The 22742-nt window shown below is 37.5% G+C and overlaps 1 protein-coding gene across 1 annotated transcript in view; it reads right to left on the bottom strand.

Moving 5' to 3' along the window:
* The window catches only part of HNF4G (hepatocyte nuclear factor 4 gamma), a 269988-nt gene that overhangs the window by 3725 nt on the left and 243521 nt on the right, over positions 1-22742 (bottom strand). Inside the window, exons 7-9 of the mRNA XM_053713161.1 lie at positions 17786-17873; positions 16007-16159; positions 4210-4446 (exon numbers count right to left, since the gene is read on the bottom strand). Coding sequence (XP_053569136.1) covers positions 4210-4446; positions 16007-16159; positions 17786-17873 — 478 coding nt within the window. The remainder of the gene's footprint in view (positions 1-4209; positions 4447-16006; positions 16160-17785; positions 17874-22742) is intronic.

Genomic DNA, 22742 nt, shown 5'->3' with positions numbered 1-22742 from the left:
AACTTCTCCTGTGATAAAGTTATTACTCTTATCTATAATCGTTTTCTATTAGAAAGGGAGCGTATACGGATAGTCTCACAGATAGGTTTCTACTTCTGACCCCTAATAAGGACAGCTAGGTAGGGAGATATTAGCAGTAATAATCTCACACAGGGCTAAACAAGTACCTATTTATCAAGTTTACCCGGTACCGGCAGAGTCAGAGCCTAACTGTGAGATGCCATATGCCAATTAAGGCCAACAAAATTAAGTATTGAGCTCCTTTTAACAAAATAAGCACAGGAGAAGCAGTTAATATAATTTAATGCTAGCAGTGGTATACTGACACCTAACAATTAGATTGTTTTCTAATCTATTAGAAGAGCCATGCAAAATACTTCTATAGAGTTTCAAATTCAAAGCCATTTCGATCCATGTGAAAAAAACTATTTTACATCACTTTCCATTGTTTATTTTCTGATTTGGCTGAACAAATTACATTGCATTGCAACATTTCACCTACTATATTCCAATACAGCTTTTTGCAAGATATTTGGATTTATATAATTCAACAGCTATGAAGCAACTTTGTAATTATAATAGAAAATATTTAGTAATATGTAGAACAACATCTATGAAATATACTACATTTTCATTTATTTCTGTCTTCTTTGCTGGAAGTTTAATTCTGAAAATTGTATGTTTTCCAATTCTATAATTTTACACAAGTATCACACACACACACACACTGTCAAGGTATATATAAGGTTAATAAATATATATTTTAATCTTATATTTTAAGGTTAATAAATATATATATTTATTCAGATCTGACTGGTCAGTAGAAAATAATTCATTTCTTTCAGACAAACTGACTTCAATCATGGTTAATTCTCCCCCACTGAGCATATCTCAAGACTAAAATTGCAGACAGGATGTCCCAAGAAAGAAAGGGAAGCATTTGCTCTTAATTGGAAGTGCAAACTCATGTTCAGCTCTTCCCCCATTTAGTATGCAAAATTATTCTCAACACCCAGTGAGGGAAATAAATATTTGGCTTATTTAACTTTAACAGCTATCTCAGGTGCAAATGAGCCCTGCTGTGCAACGATGACACTTGAATATACAAAATTTTAGACATTGCGTCTGGGGAGGATAACACACAGTGAAAACACATGCTTTAAATTATACTCTTGGGAACCATTGCTAAAAGACAGCATAAATAAAGATAAATACATTTTGAAAAATAAATAACTACATTGATAATTTTGCAGATAAACATATCAAATAATGCCCCAGACTATATTGAATATATATCTGGGAGATAGATTGAAATCTGTATAGATTGAATAGCAATTGTGATAGTCCCATGTTTGGATGATATATAACATGCTTTCCTATTTTCCAGGTGGAGCTAAAAAGATGATAAATACAAGATACTGCATGGAAGTGAATGTGTATATATATATATATTTTTTTAAAGCATAAAATATCTTAACCTCTGTGTTTTTAAGAATGTGAATAGATGTTTATGGACCTGAAGAGAAGTGATTATTAACATTTATATTTTATTTCAGATCTACATAGACAAGATTCATATATTCAGGAAGAAATACACAGAAATGTAACATGCTGTATTTGCACAAATGCAATATATCAGGAGTTTAAATACTACCAAATCAGAATAAATTATTTTAATATAATATATTGATGTTTCATATCAAAATGATCAGAAAATGCATAATAAACTACCCTATCTAAAATTAAATTTGTATGTGATTTATGCAGAGAGTTATGGTTTGATTAAATAACCATTTTATGAGAATAATTAACTTGTTAAAAATGCTTAGAAATGTTAAAAGTGAATTTGTTGTATCTGTATGTCTACTGCCCCCAAGTGGCAAAAATCCAGTAGGACAGTTAAGGGAAAGATGCGTTGCCATGGTGAACATGCTCAGCTCTGTTAAGGGCCAATCCGAGACAAGGTTTCCGTGTGGGCATAACCAAACCAGATCTCTAATGATTATAAAACAGGAAGGTTAAATGTAAGAGAGGACAGTTTTTGGTGATTGCTTACACTGGTGACTGATAACTGGCGAGCATACTTGGGACACAGTCATTCAAGCAAGGAGCTGAAATACTAACCCTGATCTATGCAAAATAACTTTTCCTTCAAATGAGGAGATCTAAGATATTTGGAAAATATTGAATTACAATTTGGTTCAGACTGGTGATGTATGATTTCTAACTTTAATATTTTAAACAAAGGTTATTGATAATATCATAGTCAAATTGTAGTTAAGCAGATTTAAAGAAGCAGTTTGTATTTCAAGTTAGTATTTCATAAGCCTGTGTAGTGTTAAAAGTTTATTTTTGTATGCTAAAGAATTCATTTAAAGCATTTGTCCAGTGTAAGAATACATGTACTTTAGTACCCTAATTAGAATTGTATTGCTGGAGATTAGTAGCTGTGATATTTTAGTCTCATTGTGTTAATTTTGAATGAAAGGATATTGTAAATCAGGCTAACTTTAAAGGTAAACTTTTATGAGCTTGGTAAAAAAAAGTATAGACTGTCCTATTGTTTAAATTAGCGCTGTTAGAATTGTATTGCTTGGGTATTTAGCTGTTAAAGATCTTAAAATCTCATTGTACTAACAGGGTGAACATTTACTGTGAATAAGATAGATTTTTATGAATGTTGCATAGCCTATTTGAACGGTTTTAAACGCATATAGTGTCGACTCATATTCTAATTCTCACAAATATTTATGTATCAACATGTTCATGGTTATTTACTAATAATAAAGAATTCAGATATTTATATTAATTTCGTTGTCTTAGTAGAAGTATATTGATTGTGGATTCAGTCTAAAGAAAGATTGTTAAATATATTCCCTGCCAAATACTCACACATTGTTTGGAGAATACTGCTAAGATTTTTATAAATATACTGACAACACATAGATATAGATAGACAGACAGACACATAGTTATATTATTTTTCATTTTACAACCAATACCTTCCAAGAAAAAAACCAACAACAATATTTTAAATAACCCATTGAAACATATTATCCAAAGTTTCTATCTATTGTTTCAGTGATGGCATTGCATTAAAATATCATAGAGCTACAAACTGTCCTCTATATTGCTGGATTGTCACTGTTTGGGAGCTCTGGTTCATTGTGTTCTGCTTGACCCTGAACAATTAATAATCCACTATTGGGTGTTACAAGCTGGTTAAAGTGTTTAATAGAAGCATTTTAATGTGCCCAGTGCTTATTTAGCGCACCCTATATTTTAAATTAAAAATGGTAGTAGCTTGCTTATTGAATAAGTCTTCTGTTAAGTGTTTCAATTGAATACAATATGTTATATACAATATGTTATACCGCTTTGTCTTTTAGTACTTTTGAAAATCTGGTATTATGGGCACCATGAATTTTTGAGAAGTTATCCGCTCGCCTTCGTAGGATATGGGCAGCGGATCCTGTTTGTCCACTGTATCATTACACTCTCAAGTGAGCATGTAAAGCTGCCCCTTCTCTCATGTGACCGAAGGGCCTGTCAATCACCCTGCTTCGAACATAGAGCCTTAAGTGTTAATGCTTGCTATTGTGTATTCAAAAGTATTGAATGTATATAGCAAAAAAAACATAAACTGTACTAATTGAGTGTAATGTTTGCATTCCATCAACTTTATGATAAAGCTTTATGCAACATGGAGGTCGATTACAATCCTTTAGAAAAACGTATCTAATGGTTTTCAAAAGAAAAACACCATTGAAGTTTACCAATATTTTTACAGATAAATGAATTGATAATCTTTTCTATAGGAATGTGAATTGACCCTCATAGAAACCCATTATCTGAAGGAAATGATGCTTCTTTGCAAACCAGCATGAATAGTGTAGCGTGCACTATACTACCTTGTGCACAATAATTATTAACCATGAATTTAAAATACCAGTGAAAAAGTATTCTAACCTTTGTGTCTGACATGAAGGGATTCAAAATTAACCATTCAGCTGCAAGAAAAATATATTTGGCTTTTGTAATATAAAATGGGCTGGAGACAACAGAATCCTTTGGAGACAACAGAATCCTTTGTGCCTAGCAACACAAAACCTGTATGTGCCACTGAGAAAACTATACACTAACTTCTTTACAAATAATATCTTTCTATCGATATTTTGAAAATGTGTTTCACTCAAATGTAATGCGTACCTCCTAGTAACATTTCTTGCAGAAGATTGTCAATTTTAATCATCCCAAATAATTTCACAAAGTGAACTTGTTCAATCATTTGCCATGTTATACTCTGGAGTGTAGGTAATAGCAGTAGAAGTTCCCCAAATCTTCCTCTAGAATCGTACTGTCTGTCATTAATGTAATCTTCTAAACTGATCTGTACTTGGAAGCGCATGTGTTTAATCTTCTGTGGATTATTCAATCCTTTTGCATCTATAAAAGAAACAGGTTCAATGATTAAAATAGTATAATTTAAAAATGTGTTATTGTTTCTAAACATACAAAATTATTAATGCTTAACATTAGAACATAACATTTTCTGCAACACATTTTGCAAATAATTCATTTAAAAGTAGTTGATTTGTGCATTTAAAAGTGCTAAAATAATAATAAGATCGATATTAAAAGTATGTTAAAATGATACTTTAGATAGAGCAGTATTAAAACATGGTAATTTATATATATATATATATATATATATATATATATATATATATATATATATATATATACACACATATATATATATATATATATGTGTGTGTGTGTGTGTGTATATAACTTAAATAGAATTGAATACAGCAGTATCACTTGTGAATATATATATATATATATATATATATATATATATATATATATATATATATATATATACTGTATGTAAGTATGTGTGTAAAGTCCCAATAAATGAAAGAACTGGTTATAAAGAATAGGGCAATTTGATCCTCAAAATGCCTAATAAATCTGGTTGGCACGACTGTTGATCCTGAGAGTGCTTTCATTTATTGGGTCTTTGCATATTTCTGTTAGCACCCAGGTGGTTGGTTAATATGAGAGCATAACTATCTATTTATCTATCATTTACCTATCTCTCTCTCTGTCTATCCATCCATCTATCTTTATTTTATATATATATATATATATATATATATATATATATATATATATATATATATATATATATATATATATATATATATATATATATTTGCATGGATGATAAAATTTTTTAGTACAATCCTCCTTTAAGTCAGTATTTTTGTTTTTTTCATCACCATTTTTAACATACATTACTGTTGTAGACAGTAATGTCAAAATTACATTTCATGATTCAGATAGAGCATGCATTTTAAACAATCTTCCAGTTTACTTCTGCTATCTAATTTACTTTGTTCTTTTGATATCCTTTGTTGAAAAGCATGTCTAGTTAGGCTTGGCAGCAATAATGCACTACTGCGAGCTAGTTGCTGACTGGTGGTTGCACGTATACGCCTCTTGTGATTGGTTCATCTGATGTGTTCAGCTAGCTCCCAGTAATGCATTACTACTCCTTCAACAAAGTACAGCAAGAGAATGAAGACAATTTCCAACCTTTGCTCCCTCTCTCTTCCCCCTCTCTTTTGTGCTCTCTCTTCCTCGCCCCTCTTCTGCTCTCCCCCCCTCTTTTGCTCTCTCTCTCCTCCTCTTTTGCTCTCTCTCTCTTGCCCCTCTTTTGCTCTCTCTCCCCTATTTTGCTCTCTCTCCACCGCTTTTGCTCTCTCCCCCATATTTTGCTCTCTCTCCTCCCTCTTTTGCGCTCTCTCCCCCCTCTTTTGCGCACTCTCCCCCTCTTTTGTGCTCTCTCCCCCCTCTTTTGCACACTGTCCCCCCCTCTTTTGCGCACTTTCCCCCCTCTCTTTTGCACTCTCTCCCCCCTCTCTTTTGTGCTATTTCCCCTCTCTTTTGCTCTCTCTCCCCCTCTTTTGCTTTATCCCCCCTTTTGCGCTCTCTCCCCCCTCTTTTGTGCTCTCCCCCCTATCTTTTGCACTCTCTCCCCCTCTCTTTTGCGCTCTCTCCCCCCTCTCTTTTGCACTCTTTCCCCTCTCTTTTGCTCTCTCTCCCCCCTCTTTTGCGCTCTCTCTCCCCTCTTTTGCTCTCTCTCCCCCCTCTTTTGTGCTCCCTCCCCTTCTTTTGCGCTCTCTCCCCCCTCTTTTGCGCTCTCCCCACCCTCTCTTTTGCTCTCTCTCCCCCTCTTTTGCTCTCTCTCCCCATCTCTTTAGCACCCTCTCCCCCTCTCTTTAGTGCTCTCTCCCCCTTCTCTTTTGCGCTCTCTCCCCTTCTCTTTTGTGCTCTCTCCCCCTTCTCTTTTGCGCTCTCTCCCCCCTCTTTTGCGCTCTCTCCCCCCTCTTTTGCGCTCTCTCCCCCTCTCTTTTGTGCTCTTTCCCCTCACTTTTGCACTCTCTCTCCCCCTCTCTTTTGAGCTCTCTCCCCCTCTTTGACTCTCTCTCCCCCCTCTCTTTTGAGCGCTCTCTCCCCCACGTTTGTGCTCTCTCCCCCTCTTTTGTGCTCTCTCTCTCCCCCTCTCTTTTTCTGTCTCTCTTCCTCTTATGCTCTCTCTCCTCCCCCCCTCTTTTTGCTCTCTCTCCCCATCTCTTTTGCTCTCTCTATGCCCCTCTTTTGCTCTCTCCCCCTCTCTTTTGCTGTCTCTTCCCCTTCTCTTTATCCCCCTTCTTCTGCTTTCTCTATTCCCCCCTCTTTAGAGCTCTCTATTTCTCCCGGCGCATCCGGCCCCGCCCACGTCAGTCTGGCCCCGCCCGCATCATGTCCGGCCTCGCCTACATCACGCTCAACCATGCCTACATCACGTCTGACTGGACACATTCACTCCACGCCAGATGCCAGGTGAGGTAGGCCAAGTGTGTTTGTCCTCGCGTGCAGTCTCTACTGCGCATGACAGCTTTTGAAAGTTAAACTTAGGTAGGCACAAACTGATTTCTAAACTGCATCTTATCTCAGTGCATTCATAGTTAGATAGTGCTAGTTCATGTGTCATATAGATAACATTGTGCTAATTCCTGTGGAGTTATTTATGAGCCAGCACTGATTGGTTAAAATGCAAAGTGCTTTCATTTATTGGGTCTTTGCATATTTCTGTTAGCACCCAGGTGGTTGGTTAATATGAGAGCATAACTATCTATTTATATATCATTTACCTATCTCTCTCTCTGTCTATCCATCCATCTATCTTTATTTTATATATATATATATATATATATATATATATATATATATATATATATATTTGCATGGATGATAAACATTTTTTAGTACAATCCTCCTTTAAGTCAGTATTTTTGTTTTTTTCATCACCATTTTTAACATACATTACTGTTGTAGACAGTAATGTCAAAATTACATTTCATGATTCAGATAGAGCATGCATTTTAAACAATCTTCCAGTTTACTTCTGCTATCTAATTTACTTTGTTCTTTTGATATCCTTTGTTGAAAAGCATGTCTAGTTAGGCTTGGCAGCAATAATGCACTACTGCGAGCTAGTTGCTGACTGGTGGTTGCACGTATACGCCTCTTGTGATTGGTTCATCTGATGTGTTCAGCTAGCTCCCAGTAATGCATTACTACTCCTTCAACAAAGTACAGCAAGAGAATGAAGACAATTTCCAACCTTTGCTCCCTCTCTCTTCCCCCTCTCTTTTGTGCTCTCTCTTCCTCGCCCCTCTTCTGCTCTCCCCCCCTCTTTTGCTCTCTCTCTCCTCCTCTTTTGCTCTCTCTCTCTTGCCCCTCTTTTGCTCTCTCTCCCCTATTTTGCTCTCTCTCCACCGCTTTTGCTCTCTCCCCCATATTTTGCTCTCTCTCCTCCCTCTTTTGCGCTCTCTCCCCCCTCTTTTGCGCACTCTCCCCCTCTTTTGTGCTCTCTCCCCCCTCTTTTGCACACTGTCCCCCCCTCTTTTGCACACTTTCCCCCCTCTCTTTTGCACTCTCTCCCCCCTCTCTTTTGCACTCTCTCCCCCCTCTCTTTTGTGCTATTTCCCCTCTCTTTTGCTCTCTCTCCCCCTCTTTTGCTTTATCCCCCCTTTTGCGCTCTCTCCCCCCTCTTTTGTGCTCTCCCCCCTATCTTTTGCACTCTCTCCCCCTCTCTTTTGCGCTCTCTCCCCCCTCTCTTTTGCACTCTTTCCCCTCTCTTTTGCTCTCTCTCCCCCCTCTTTTGCGCTCTCTCTCCCCTCTTTTGCTCTCTCCCCCCCCCTCTTTTGTGCTCCCTCCCCTTCTTTTGCGCTCTCTCCCCCCTCTTTTGCGCTCTCCCCACCCTCTCTTTTGCTCTCTCTCCCCCTCTTTTGCTCTCTCTCCCCATCTCTTTAGCACCCTCTCCCCCTCTCTTTAGTGCTCTCTCCCCCTTCTCTTTTGCGCTCTCTCCCCTTCTCTTTTGTGCTCTCTCCCCCTTCTCTTTTGCGCTCTCTCCCCCTTCTCTTTTGCGCTCTCTCCCCCCTCTTTTGCGCTCTCTCCCCCTCTCTTTTGTGCTCTTTCCCCTCACTTTTGCACTCTCTCTCCCCCTCTCTTTTGAGCTCTCTCCCCCTCTTTGACTCTCTCTCCCCCCTCTCTTTTGAGTGCTCTCTCCCCCACGTTTGTGCTCTCTCCCCCTCTTTTGTGCTCTCTCTCTCCCCCTCTCTTTTTCTGTCTCTCTTCCTCTTATGCTCTCTCTCCTCCCCCCCTCTTTTTGCTCTCTCTCCCCATCTCTTTTGCTCTCTCTATGCCCCTCTTTTGCTCTCTCCCCCTCTCTTTTGCTGTCTCTTCCCCTTCTCTTTATCCCCCTTCTTCTGCTTTCTCTATTCCCCCCTCTTTAGAGCTCTCTTTCTCCCGGCGCATCTGGCCCCGCCCACGTCAGTCTGGCCCCGCCCGCATCATGTCCGGCCTCGCCTACATCACGCTCAACCATGCCTACATCACGTCTGACTGGACACATTCACTCCACGCCAGATGCCAGGTGAGGTAGGCCAAGTGTGTTTGTCCTCGCGTGCAGTCTCTACTGCGCATGACAGCTTTTGAAAGTTAAACTTAGGTAGGCACAAACTGATTTCTAAACTGCATCTTATCTCAGTGCATTCATAGTTAGATAGTGCTAGTTCATGTGTCATATAGATAACATTGTGCTAATTCCTGTGGAGTTATTTATGAGCCAGCACTGATTGGTTAAAATGCATGTCTGTCAAAACAACTGAGATAAGGGGCAGTCTGCAGAAGATTAGATACATGTTAATCCCAGAGGTAAAAAGTAAATTAATATAAGAGTGCTGGTTATGCAAAACTGTGGAATTGGTAACAAAGGGATTAGCTATCTTTTTAAACCATACAAATTCTGGAGTAGTTGTTTTTTTATATTAACTTTTCATTTTAAGGGACATATTACACAATTTGTTTCTATCTTTTACATAAGAGAGCAGCAGGTAAATGTTTTTTTAATAATAATAAAAGAGATAAATAAAAGCTGTCTGAATTTAAGGAGATATAACAGGGAGTGCATGAATATGCATAGCTGTGTATTGGGACTCTGCAGCTCATTGACTGACAGGGACAACTCCTACAAGAAAAACATTCATTTTTAGAAATAATAGAAAACATTTTTAGAATCATGCCCCTTTAACAGGCAAACCTCCAATATGCAAATAGAAACATTTCACTTCCACATTTTAGTATCTTTTTTCATGGAACTTGATGATAATAGAGCTGCATATTTTTAAAATCATTGGCTGTTTCAATAAAATAATGACCCACAGACAAAACATGGAATTGGTGATACACAGTCCAGATCTGTCCATAACAAAAAACAATGGAAAACATGTGTATAATTAGTTGAGGACTTGACCAGCATTTCTGACTTTGGTAGCTAAATATATGTGTCTTATCTGCTTTGATAACGACCCATTTGCGGGCCAGAACACGTTTGCAATTTTATTATTTTTTCTGTTCTTAGCCTGTCTCATGCACACACCCCTAACTGATGCCAAGGTTCCAGTATATTGGCCATAATACCAGGGTGGGGTGGGGGATAAGTCTCTGTGATAGACTAAGGGCTATTTCTATTATGACCTAATGAGAGTTGGAACTATAAGTAGTCAAGGGAAGTGAATAGTTCTTTCTTTTTCAAGTATATTTTTCAATTGGGTCACCCTAGGCATAGGTTAGCTAGATTATTTCTAATGTTATTAATATTTTACTAATACTTTTTTTTAAAGTGAAGTTTTAATATACAATAGAAAGAGGTGCACTTAATCTCTTTATCCCTTCTTTCTTTAGTTTTTCTTGAATGTATAATTGAAAGCAATGGCAGCACCAGGTTGGTAAAGAGGTTTTATTTCCAACCTGTTCTATTTCTTTAAATATTTACACAGTATGAATTATAGGTACTAACAAATTTGGTCATATTGCTCTGTTGTTGTTAATAGTGATATGGGTCATCAGTTTTTTTCTTAGTTAAATCCTTCTTTCTACCCCTCATACAAAGATAAGTAAACAAAGTACTGCTTTCAAATCTATGGCTACTGAAACCTTTGAAAATTGGGGATGCTAAAATAGTAATTGGGATGTTCATAGCACCCTAGAGCATCCCCTAAAGCCACCACTACTCTCAAGACTTTCTGATTCCTAAGTTATTTTATGTGACTCTATAACATAACATATCTATTCTAATGGTGGGGCGGGGGTTGTTAGTGAATGCAACCCTATGCAAAATAGCTAGAACTATGAGATACAGACCACTGTATGTAGTGTAAAGTCTATTCAGAAAGGTTTTGTCATAAAGACCAAAGAGGATAGGCACACCAAATGTATGGGCCCCATGTATTAAAGGGTGGATGGACAAGGTCTGTCCATCTTCACAACAAATGGTTAATGGATACTGTATGTCCACTACTCAGATTACCCTAATCCAGTCACCTGCTCTTGCACGATCTGTCAATCACTGTGACCGTGTTTTATGTCCACCACCTCAAAGGTGGTGGATAGTGATGTTGCAAACCTAAAATTTTGCGTTCGCGAACGGCGAATGCGAACTTCCGCAAAAGTTTGCGAACCGGGCGAACCGCCATAGACTTCAATAGGCAGGCAAATTTTAAAACCCACAGGGACTCTTTCTGGCCACAAAAGTGATGGAAAAGTTGTTTCAAGGGGACTAACACCTGGACTGTGGTATGCCGGAGGGGGATCCATGGCAAACTCCCATGGAAAATTACATAGTTGATGCAGAGTCTGGTTTTAATCCATAAAGGGCATAAATCACCTAACATTCCTAAATTGTTTGGAATAACGTGCTTTAAAACATCAGGTATGATATTGTATCGTTCAGGTAGGGTAAGGTTTTTTTTTTTTTTTAAATGTACACTACTGTTTTAGTAGATATGACTTGCACTGGTGTGACACTGTGCCCTGGCAGGACCTGGAGCGCACACGTGTGAGAGAAACTGACTGCTATTATTTCACAGTAAAAAAAGTTGTTGTTTTTTTTAAATGTATGTACACTACTGTTTTAGCAAATATCACTTGCACTGGTGTGACACTGTGCCCTGGCAGGACCTGGAATGCACACATGTGTAGGAAACTGACTGCTATTATTTCACAGTAAAAAAAGGTTGTTTTTTTTTAAAATGTACACTACTGTTTTAGCAGATATGAGTTGCACTGGCGTGACACTGTGCCCTGGCAGGACCTCAAACGCACACGTGTGAAGGAAAATGACTGCTATTATTTCAAATTAAAAAAAGTTGTTGTTTTTTTTAAATGTACACTACTGTTACACCAGATATGAGTGCTGGCACTGGGCAAGTGGGCACAGTATACGCTGTGAGCCTGAGCTGGCAGGAAGGCTGAAATTAGATTACACAGGAAAAAAAAAAAAAAAAAAAAAGCAGACTGATGTTCTAGCCCTAAAAAGGGCTTTTTGGGGTGCTGTCCTTACAGCAGAGATCAGATGAGTCCTTCAGGACTGTAGTGGACACTGAATACACTAGCCTAGCTATCGATTTCCCTATTAAATAAGCAGCAGCTACACTGTCTCTCCTCTCACTAAGAATGCAGGCTCCGAATTAATCTAAAATGGATGCTGTCCAGGAGGTGGGAGGGTCTGGGAGGGAGTGTCTGCTGCTGATTGGCTGGAATGTGTCTTGTGACTGTGAGCTACAGGGTCAAAGTTTACTCAATGATGACGAATAGGGGGATGATCGAACATCGCATATGTTCGCCGTCCGCTGCGAACGCGAACATGCTATGTTCGCTGCGAACTATTCGCGGCAGAACTGTTCACGACATCACTAGTGGTGGAGAGGTTAAAAAGTAGTGGTCAGGTGACCTCTGCTTCTTATACTGCAGAAAGCAGGCTCACATGTGAGATTGTGTTCCACAAGCTTCGTGCACTGCATTGTACGCTGAGCCCTATAAATAAGAACAAAGTAAAAACATCATTTGGCCGATCATTTATTCAATGATCACCTGCCATAATAAGTTATTTGTAGTATAATATGTGTTATTATTTTGTTAAACTCCATGATTCTTCTTCCATATAATGAATGTACATTTCCCATAAATTCTTAAATTATTATATTCAATATTTAGATTTCCATTACAGTTTAGCACTGAATAAAATGAATTATTAGAATGTAATATTAAGGGACAGTAAAGTCATAACTAGACATCCATGATTCAGAAAGAGAATACAATTTTAAACAACTTTCCAATTTACTCCTATTATTCAATTTGCTTCCTTTTCTTGTTATCCTTTGTTGAAGGGTTTATCTAGGTAAGCTCAGGAGGTCACCCCATGTGCTTAGTTAGCAACCAGTAATGCACTGCTGCTCCTTCAACAAATGATACAAAAAGAATAAAGCAAATGTGATCATAGAAGTAAACTGGAAAGTTGTCTAAAACTGTATGCTCCACCTAAATCATGAGAGATAATTTTTGGGTTTAAAGGGACATGAAACCCACATTTTTTCTTTTATGATTTAGAAAGAGCAGGCAATTTTAAACAACTTTCTAATTTACTTCTATTATCTAATTTGCTTTATTCTCTTGATATACTCTGCTGAAAAGCATATCTAGATATGCTCAGTAGCTGCTGATTGGTGGCTGTACATAGATGCCTCATATTATTGGCTCACCCACGTGCATTGCTATTTCTTCAACAAAGGATATCTAAATAATGAAGCAAACTAGATAATAGAAGTCAATTGGAACGTTGTTTAACCCCTTAACGAACAAGGACATACGCCACACGTCCTCAAAAAAAATACAGTTAATGACCGAGGACGTGTGGCGTACGTCCTTGGTCTGGAAAGCAGCTGGAAGCGATCCTGCTCGCTTCCAGCTGCTTTCCGGTTATTGCAGTGATGCCTCGATATCGAGGCATCCTGCAATAACCCCCTTTGGCCATCCGATGCAGAGAGAACCACTCTGTGGCCCTCTCTGCACCGGACATCGGTGGCCGGTATCGTTGGTGGGTGGGAGCAAGTCTGGGAGGCGGGTGGGCAGCCATCGATGTGCCGAATGAAGTGGAGGGGGGCGGGATCGGGGGCTGGACAGACGGGAGCGCGCACGGGAGCGCGCGCGTGCACGGGGGGTGGCGGGCGGGCGGGCGCGTGCACCGGGCGGGAGCGGGAGGGAACCGCTACACTTCAGAAAAATAAAGGGTGTTAAAAGTTTAAAAAAAACCATTAAAATAAATAAACAAATAATCTAAGAGATCTGGAACGGGTGGGGGGTTGATCTAGAGGGGGGAGGGGGGGAAGCTACAGAAAAGGGCAATTAAATAAAAAAAAGCCCTTTTTTTACTAAACTGGGTACTGGCAGACAGCTGCCAGTACCCAAGATGGCGCCCATTAAGGCAGAGGGGGAGGGTTAGAGATCTGTTTGGTGGGGGATCAGTGAGGTTGGGGGCTAAGGGAGGATCCTACACAGTAGCATATGTAAATATGCTAAGAAAAACCCCAAAAAACTCCCCAAATATAGCTTTTATTTTAGTACTGGCAGAGTTTCTGCCAGTACTTAAGATGGTGGGGACAATTGTGGGGTGGGGGAGGGAAGAGAGCTGTTTGGGAGGGATCAGGGGGTCTGATGTTTCAGGTGGGAGGCTGAGCTCTACACTAAAGCTAAAATTAACCCTGCAAGCTCCCTACAAGCTACATAATTAACCCCATCACTGCTAGCCATAATACATGTGTGATGCACAGCGGCATTTGGCAGCCTTCTAATTACCAAAAAGCAACGCCAAAGACATATATGTCTGCTATTTCTGAACAAAGGGGATCCCAGAGAAGCATTTACAACCATTTGTGCCATAATTGCACAAGCTGTTTGTAAATAATTTCAGTGAGAAACCTAAAGTTTGAGAAAAAGTTTGTGAAATAGGGAACGTTTTTTTTTTTATTTGATCGCATTTGGCGGTGAAATGGTGGCATGAAATATACCAAAATGGGCCTAGATCAATACTTTGGGTTGTCTACTACACTACACTAAAGCTAAAATTAACCCTACAAGCTCCCTACAAGCTACAGAATTAACCCCTTCACTGCTGGGCATAATACACGTGTGGTGCGCAGTGGCATTTAGCAGCCTTCTAATTACCAAAAAGCAATGCCAAAGCCATATATGTCTGCTATTTCTGAACAAAGGGGATCCCAGAGAAGCATTTACAACCATTTGTGCCATAATTGCACAAGCTGTTTGTAAATGATTTTAGTGAGAAACCTAAAATTGTGAAAAATGTAAAGTTTTTTTAATTTGATCGCATTTGGCGGTGAAATGGTGGCATGAAATATACCAAAATTGGCCTAGATCAATACTTGGGGTTGTGTACTACACTACACTAAAGCTAAAATTACCTCTAAAAGCTCCCTACATGCTCCCTAATTAACCCCTTCACTGCTGGGCATAATACACGTGTAGTGCGCAGTGGCATTTAACAGCCTTCTAATTGCTAAAAAGCAATGCCAAAGCCATATATGTCTGCTATTTCTGAACAAAGGGGATCTCAGAGAAGAATTTACAACCATTTAAGCCATAATTGCACAAGCTGTTTGTAAATAATTTCAGTGAGAAACCAAAAGTTTGTGAAAAAATTAGTGAAAATGTGAACAATTTTTTGTATTTAATCGCATTTGGCGGCGAAATGATGGCATGAAATATACCAAAATGGGCCTAGATCAATACTTTGGGATGTCTACTAAAAAAAAATATATACATGTCAATGGATATTCAGAGATTCCTGAAAGATATTAGTGTTCTAATGTAACTAGCGCTAATTTTGAAAAATAATGCTTTGGAAATAGCAAAGTGCTACTTGTATTTATGGCCCTATAACTTACAAAAAAAGCAAAGAAGATGTAAATATTGGGTATTTCTAAACTCAGGACAAAATTTAGAAACTATTTAGCATGGGTGTTTTTTGGTGGTTGTAGATGTGTAACAGATTTTGGGGGTCAAAGTTCGAAAAAGTGTGTTTTTTTCCATTTTTTCCTCATATTTTATAAAAAAATTTTATAGTAAATTATAAGATATGATGAAAATAATGATATCTTTAGAAAGTCCATTTAATGGCGAGAAAAACGGTATATAATATATGTGGGTACAGTAAATGAGTAAGAGGAAAATTACAGCTAAACACAAACACCGCAGAAATGTAAAAATAGCCTTGGTCCCAAACGGACAGAAAATGGAAAAGTGCTGTGGTCATCAAGGGGTTAAAATTGTATTCTCTACTTGAATCGTGAATTAAAATGTTTGGATTTAGTGTCCCTTTAATGTCACTTACCTGCAAGGAAATTAATAAACCTTTGCTAGTTATTATGAGTTTTCTATGAAAGAATGTTTTTTTTTCCTGATCATGGATTATATTTTTGAAAAGAATAGAAAGAAGATGTAATGTGCTTATGTAGATAACCATACTGGACATGCTGAAGAGTAAATGCCACAGAAGCATTTTATTTGTCCATGTGTACAAACAAATCTTTACCTGGGTCAAAAAATACAATTGCCTTTAAGCAAGCATATTCATTGTCATCAATTTGAAGCTCTTGAAAAGGCTGAACGAGTTCATCTAAAATTCTGTTGGCCACTCGACTGATTTCTATTTCTGAGCTATTACGATGGATTACATAATTGTTACCTTGGAAAAAGAAACAAAATTTAAATAAAGCATTATCAAACAAGCATTAAAGTCAAAAGGGATAATATAATGCTGAAGCATCAAGCTATTCAAATTAGTATTTTAAAAACAGCTTTAACAAAATATTTTATTTTTATAGTTACATTTTTTTTTTTAAATATATACTTGAAGATTCAATGTAACATCAAATGATATACTAATAGAATCAACGCTGCAGTCATATAAGTCAATGCAGTAGCATTATACCATACCAGTATTATACGTTTGCTTTAAAGGGACACTGAACCCAAATTTTTTCTTTTGTGATTCAGATAGAGCATGCAATTTTAAGCAACTTTCTAATTTACTCCTATTATCAAATTTTCTTAATTCTCTTGGTATCTTTATTTGAAATGCAAAAATGTAAGTTTAGATGCCGGCCCATATTTGGTGAACAATCTGGGTTGTTCTTGATGATTGGTGAATAAATTTATCCACCAATAAAAAAAGTGTTGTCCAGAGGTCTGAACCAAAAAAAAAAAGCTTAAATGCCTTCTTTTTCAAATAAAGATAGCAAAATAACGAAGGAAAATTGATAATAGGAGTAAATTAGAAAGTTGCTTAAAATTGCATGCTCTATCTGAATCCCAAAAGAAAAAATTTGGGTCTGGGTTTCCCTTTAATATATACTTTCTCATAATCAGGTGATTGAAAATTAATGAACAATTATTTTTTCTATTAATTAATATTAAAATGATTAAATATGATTTTTCACTATTCAAAACAAACAAACAAACAAAAAATATATATACATACATAAACCAACGGCTACTCTTTATAATTTAATCTCTCATTGTTTGTGAATAACTTGAGTATTGGTTGATATTTTAATAAAGTCTATGGGGTAGATTTATCAAGCAGAAGATGCTGCAATCTACCCCCCAAAATTTCAGGTCCCCCAAGGTGGCGGACAGCAATCATCCTGATCGGATATGATCGGGTTGATTGACACCCCCTAATAGCCGCCGATTGGCTGCGAATTTGCAGGGGGCGGCATTGCACAAGCATTTCACCAGAAATGCTTGTAAAAAGATAAATGCCAACAGCGTACGCTGTCGGCATTTATCGATGTCGGGCATACATGATCCCGTCATTTAATAAATCTACCCCTATAGATTGTTTATTATTTTTGGTAAATATGAAAACAAAAAGGATTACATTTCAATGCCTGCTATTATTGCTTTGTTACATGTGTACGATGACAGATTTTTGTGGTTCATTCTTATATTAGTAAATAATGAGCATGTGTGTGCATATACGTGCATACCTGTTTGCCTGCATATCTGCATATACTTGCATTTGATTTAATGGTTCTATTTCCAGGGATAAAATGGATAAAAATAGTATTAATCTATTCAATATTTAAATTTATAAACTTGAAAGTAATTTGCTAACTGTGTTTAAAAAACAAATTACATTTTATTCTAGCCTATCCAATTTATTGTGTTGGGGAAATACTAAATTATATAAAGCAATTGAATATATTACAAATATATGGATTTATAAATCAGCCATAAATTTAATCTAAGTAAGCTCTAATTTAAGCAGATACATTTATTAGCTTAATACATTATATAAAATATTCACCTAAAAGTAAAATGTCTTTTAAAATCATAGATCTTTTGACAAGTCCAAGAAGAAGATGTTCTCCGGCATGTGCCCTCAATAAAGCAACCTGTAAGAGTGCAATTTGTATTCAGTACATATGCATTTACCCAATATTTCAAATGTAAATGGTTCTTATCAACTGTAAAGTTTCATTATGGATCACATTTAATAATTGTACTATGTATAAAGGGATCAAAATCAGCCATAAAATAGCCAAGACATTTTATGACAAATTAAAACTTAGCATTTAAAGAAACCTGGGTCATAATGATCTTTATTACAATTTAATAACCACTGACTGGAATACTGACTGCTTATTTTAATATTTTCCATGAAAAACCAACAAACTTAATATTTCTTTTTTTTTTTTTTTTTAAAGGGACATGAAACCCAAAATATTTCATTTGTGATTCTTATGAAAAAATTACATTTTAAACAACTTTCCAATTTCATTCTTTTATCTACTTTGCTTTGTTCTCTTCATATTGCTTGTTGAAAATCACACCCAAGAGCAGCAAAGCACTACTGTTAGATAGCTGCTGATTGGTGACTGCATATATATATATATATATATACTTGTGATTATTTCACCTTGTATGAGCAGCTAGCTCCCAGTACTGCATGGCTGCTCCTTCAACAAAAGAATACTAAAAGAATGAACTGTGAGGAGTTAGGGTGAGTGAAAATCAATAAACAGGAATAGATACGCAGAAAGACATTTTTTTAAAAGGATTTAATAAAGTAATAGAAAACAGAATCAATGATTGGTCACTTTCAAGGTTCAAAGAACAGAAAAGTGCATTAATAGGCCAACTGAGAGATCTATTCCTAGGGGACAGGCAATAACAGAGACCAGTAAGTTTAGATCATGAGGCTGCCATGAGATGACAGGTAGGTGCAGCAGGATTTGAGGAAAGCTTTCACTGGTATAGTAAACACAAGAGATTCAGCAGGCACAGGATACCCAGCGGGTACTGTTGGTGAGGCTTCCACAGGATACCAGATAGGTGCAGCAGCATTGAGGTAATCTGTCACTGGTATAGCAAACACAGGAGACTCAGCATGCACAGAATACCCAGCTAGTACTGATGGTGAGGCTGACAAGGGATACCAGGTAGGTGCAGTAGGATTAAGGTAAGTCGTTACTGGTATAGCAAGCACAGGAGACTCAGCAGACACAGGATACTCAGCGAGTACTATCAGTGAGGCTGCCACTGGAGTTACTGTAATTAGGTTGAGTTCCCTCTAAATCGGAGAAGAGCATAGCCTTGTGCACTTAGAGAGAAGCAGCAGACACTGCTGAAGTAGGACCTTGGTGTTCCTCCACATGGAACAACAGACCGGAGCAGTACTCAGGTAAGCTCCTTAGAGTGCCCCCTCCCTAGGCATAACCTCTGATTACAGCTGAAAACAGAGTAATTGGGATGTTTATTTTTAAAATATATGGTACATAGAGGTGCATGTACTTCACATGCTGAAACCCAAAACCTTTCTTCAGGACCATATACCTTCCAATGTATGTGATACTTCAGTCTCCCTCTACAAATTCTTACATTTAAGATTTCCTCTACTTCATATTCTTCAGATCCATCTACCATAACAGGACCTAGTGCAGGTGGCTTTCAAGATGAGAAAGGGTCAGAAATTGCAGGTTTGAGAAGATAGACATGGAAGACCAGTTGGATGTGATAGGATGGTGGTAACTGAAGGTGAATGGCTACAGGAGATATTTTTTTCTCCATTGTGAAGGGTCCAATAAAGCTGGGATCTAATTTCTTAGAAGGATTAGTTAATCGAAGATGAACAGTAGATAGAAATACATTGTCTCCTGATTGATATGTAGGCACATGACATCTTTTCATGTCAGCAAAGCATTTGTACGGTTGTTGATCTACTAGTAATTGTTTCTTTAACATAGAGAAGGTATAAGAGCATCCTGGAGACATAAGTCAGCAGCAGGAACAGAGCTGGTGAACCGGGTAGCATAGTTGGGTGTTATCTATATTTGCTTAAGAAAGGGGACATGGAAGTTGTTCTAAGAATTCAGCAAAGGCAAGGTATTGAACCGAATCATCTTGTAAAGTGGTAGTATAGCATCTGAAGCTTTGCTCCAATGTTTGATTAGTGCATTCCATTTAACCACCCATTTGTGGAAGAAACCCTTGAAGATACCTAATAAATCTTTTAAAAGGCAGATTTTTCTTTATTTCTCCAAGGGGCATTCCATGCATTTATGTATGTGAAGGAGACACAAGCCCAGTGCAATATAGTATTGCATGAAATTGAAGTTTTGCTGCATTTACACTTTGTGCATTCTATTTTATATCATTGCATTTAAACTTTACACTTTCTATTTTGTATTTTGTTTTGTGTACAGCAGTATATTTAGGGATTTTACAAATTCTGATTATAGAGCAGACTTTACAGAGGCAGAACTCACTGAATTATCTAAGAAGAGGGGAGGAACCTGAACATCCCAAAGAGATAAGAGATGCCTTTCATAAAAAGTAATGAATCTTTATGGGATACAAAATTGCACATGGGAGACAGAAGGTAACTGGAGAACCCCTGGGTTGATATAAAGGCTCCATTTGGATCAATTCAAAATTAAACTGAAATGATTTCACTACAATTTAACTTGCTTCTGTCTATAATTTAGTATATTACTTTTATGTTAGTTAAAATGACTATTGTGAATTTTGATCAAAGGTCACCTGCATACAGCTAGCGAGACAAATCAGTGAGACCAGAAAATCAGGACCGGAGAGAGAATATGAGACAAAAAAGGTTACAGGGTGAATTTGTTCCTTGTTACCTGCTCTCTATGCTAATACAGTCCCAATGACTATTTCAGATGCATCAACCTATGCAAAGAATGGATTTCTTAGCTTTGGGAAAATCAATATGGTGCAGAGGTAAAGAGTTGTTTGATGGTATCAAATACATGTTGTTATTTATCATACCATTGAAACTTAGTCGCTTTCATAGGGCTGTGAAAGATTGGATAATATGACAGAAGTTTTTTTTTATGAATTTTCAATAAAAATGGGCAAAACCCACAAAAAACTGAATGGCTTTCTTGCTCTCAGGTATGAGAGCACAATCAAGCGTTTCATTCAAATCAAGCGTTTCATTCAAAATAGTCAACAGGGTCGCAAGAAGCGTGTGGAAAAACCAAGGCGCAAAATAACTGCCCATGAACTGAGAAAAGTCAAGCGTGCAGCTGCCAAAATGCCACTTGCCACCAGTTTGGCCATATTTCAGAGCTGCAACATCACTGGAGTGCCCAAAAGCACAAGGTGTGCAATACTCAGAGACATGGCCAAGGTAAGAAAGGCTGAAAGACGACCACCACTGAACAAGACACACAAGCTGAAACGTCAAGACTGGGCCAAGAAATATCTCAAGACTGATTTTTCTAAGGTTTTATGGACTGATGAAATGAGAGTGAGTCTTGATAGGCCAGATTGATGGGCCCGTGGCTGGATTGGTAAAGGGCAGAGAGCTCCAGTCCGACTCAGGCGCCAGCAAGGTGGAGGTTGAGTACTGGTTTGGGCTGGTATCATCAAAGATGAGCTTGTGGGGCCTTTTCGGGTTGAGGATGGAGTCAAGCTCAACTCCCAGTCCTACTGCCAGTTTCTGGAAGACACCTTCTTCAAGCAGTGGTACAGGAAGAAGTCTGCATCCTTCAAGAAAAACATGATTTTCATGCAGGACAATGCTCCATCACACGCGTCCAAGTACTCCACAGCGTGGCTGGCAAGAAAGGGTATAAAAGAAGAAAATCTAATGACATGGCCTCCTTGTTCACCTGATCTGAACCCCATTGAGAACCTGTGGTCCATCATCAAATGTGAGATTTACAAGGAGGGAAAACAGTTCACCTCTCTGAACAGTGTCTGGGAGGCTGTGGTTACTGCTGCACGCAATGTTGATGGTGAACAGATCAAAACACTGACAGAATCCATGGATAGCAGGCTTTTGAGTGTCCTTGCAAAGAAAGGTGGCTATATTGGTCACTGATTTGTTTTTGTTTTGTTTTTGAATATCAGAAATGTATATTTGTGAATGTTGAGATGTTATATTGGTTTCACTGGTAAAAATAAATAATTGAAATGGGTATATATTTGTTTTTTGTTAAGTTGCCTAATAATTATGCACAGTAATAGTCACCTGCACACACAGATATCCCCCTAAAATAGCTATAACTAAAAACAAACTAAAAACTACTTCCAAAACTATTCAGCTTTGATATTAATGAGTTTTTTGGGTTCATTGAGAACATGGTTGTTGTTCAATAATAAAATTAATCCTCAAAAATACAACTTGCCTAATAATTCTGCACTCCCTGTAGGTTGTGATTAGTGGTCCCATTTGTGTTTTCATTCTATATATTATTAATAGTTTTTATTAATTTAAAATATGAGGGGTAAATTCTGGATTTCTTCACATTTGTAAATTTGAATAGATTTTATATTTAGCTTAAACATTTTTTTTTCAAGAATCATATATGTATCCACTAATATATGTATAATATTTGCAAATTTACAGTTTTAACTTGAATATAACATTAAATAAAAAGAAGACTAATAATAAAGGACTAGATTACAAGTGGAGCACTATTTAGAGCTCCCGCTCATGTGTCGACATTGCTATACGGAGGCTTTTGTGAGTGTCAGGCTTTGCTAGTATTACATGTTGAAGGTAAAATGTTATTGCACAAGCAAAAACCCTACTAACGCAAAAAGTTGAACTTCAAACATCACAACGATGTTAATGTATTCTCCCATAAACTTCAATGGAGCATGAAAACTGAAATAAAAAAAAATGCTTGTGTTCAAATTCAACCGTGTTTATTCGAGAGCGCTAAACCCGACATGAAATATGAATATTTTGCATTCCAGTGTTCCTCACATAGAAGAATACGTTCTTTTTA

This window comes from Bombina bombina, chromosome 5 (genome assembly GCF_027579735.1).
Source record: "Bombina bombina isolate aBomBom1 chromosome 5, aBomBom1.pri, whole genome shotgun sequence".
Taxonomy (NCBI): Eukaryota; Metazoa; Chordata; class Amphibia; order Anura; family Bombinatoridae; genus Bombina; species Bombina bombina.
The sequence above is the reverse complement of the archived record's forward strand: the minus strand, read 5'-3'. Positions and strand labels throughout refer to the sequence as shown.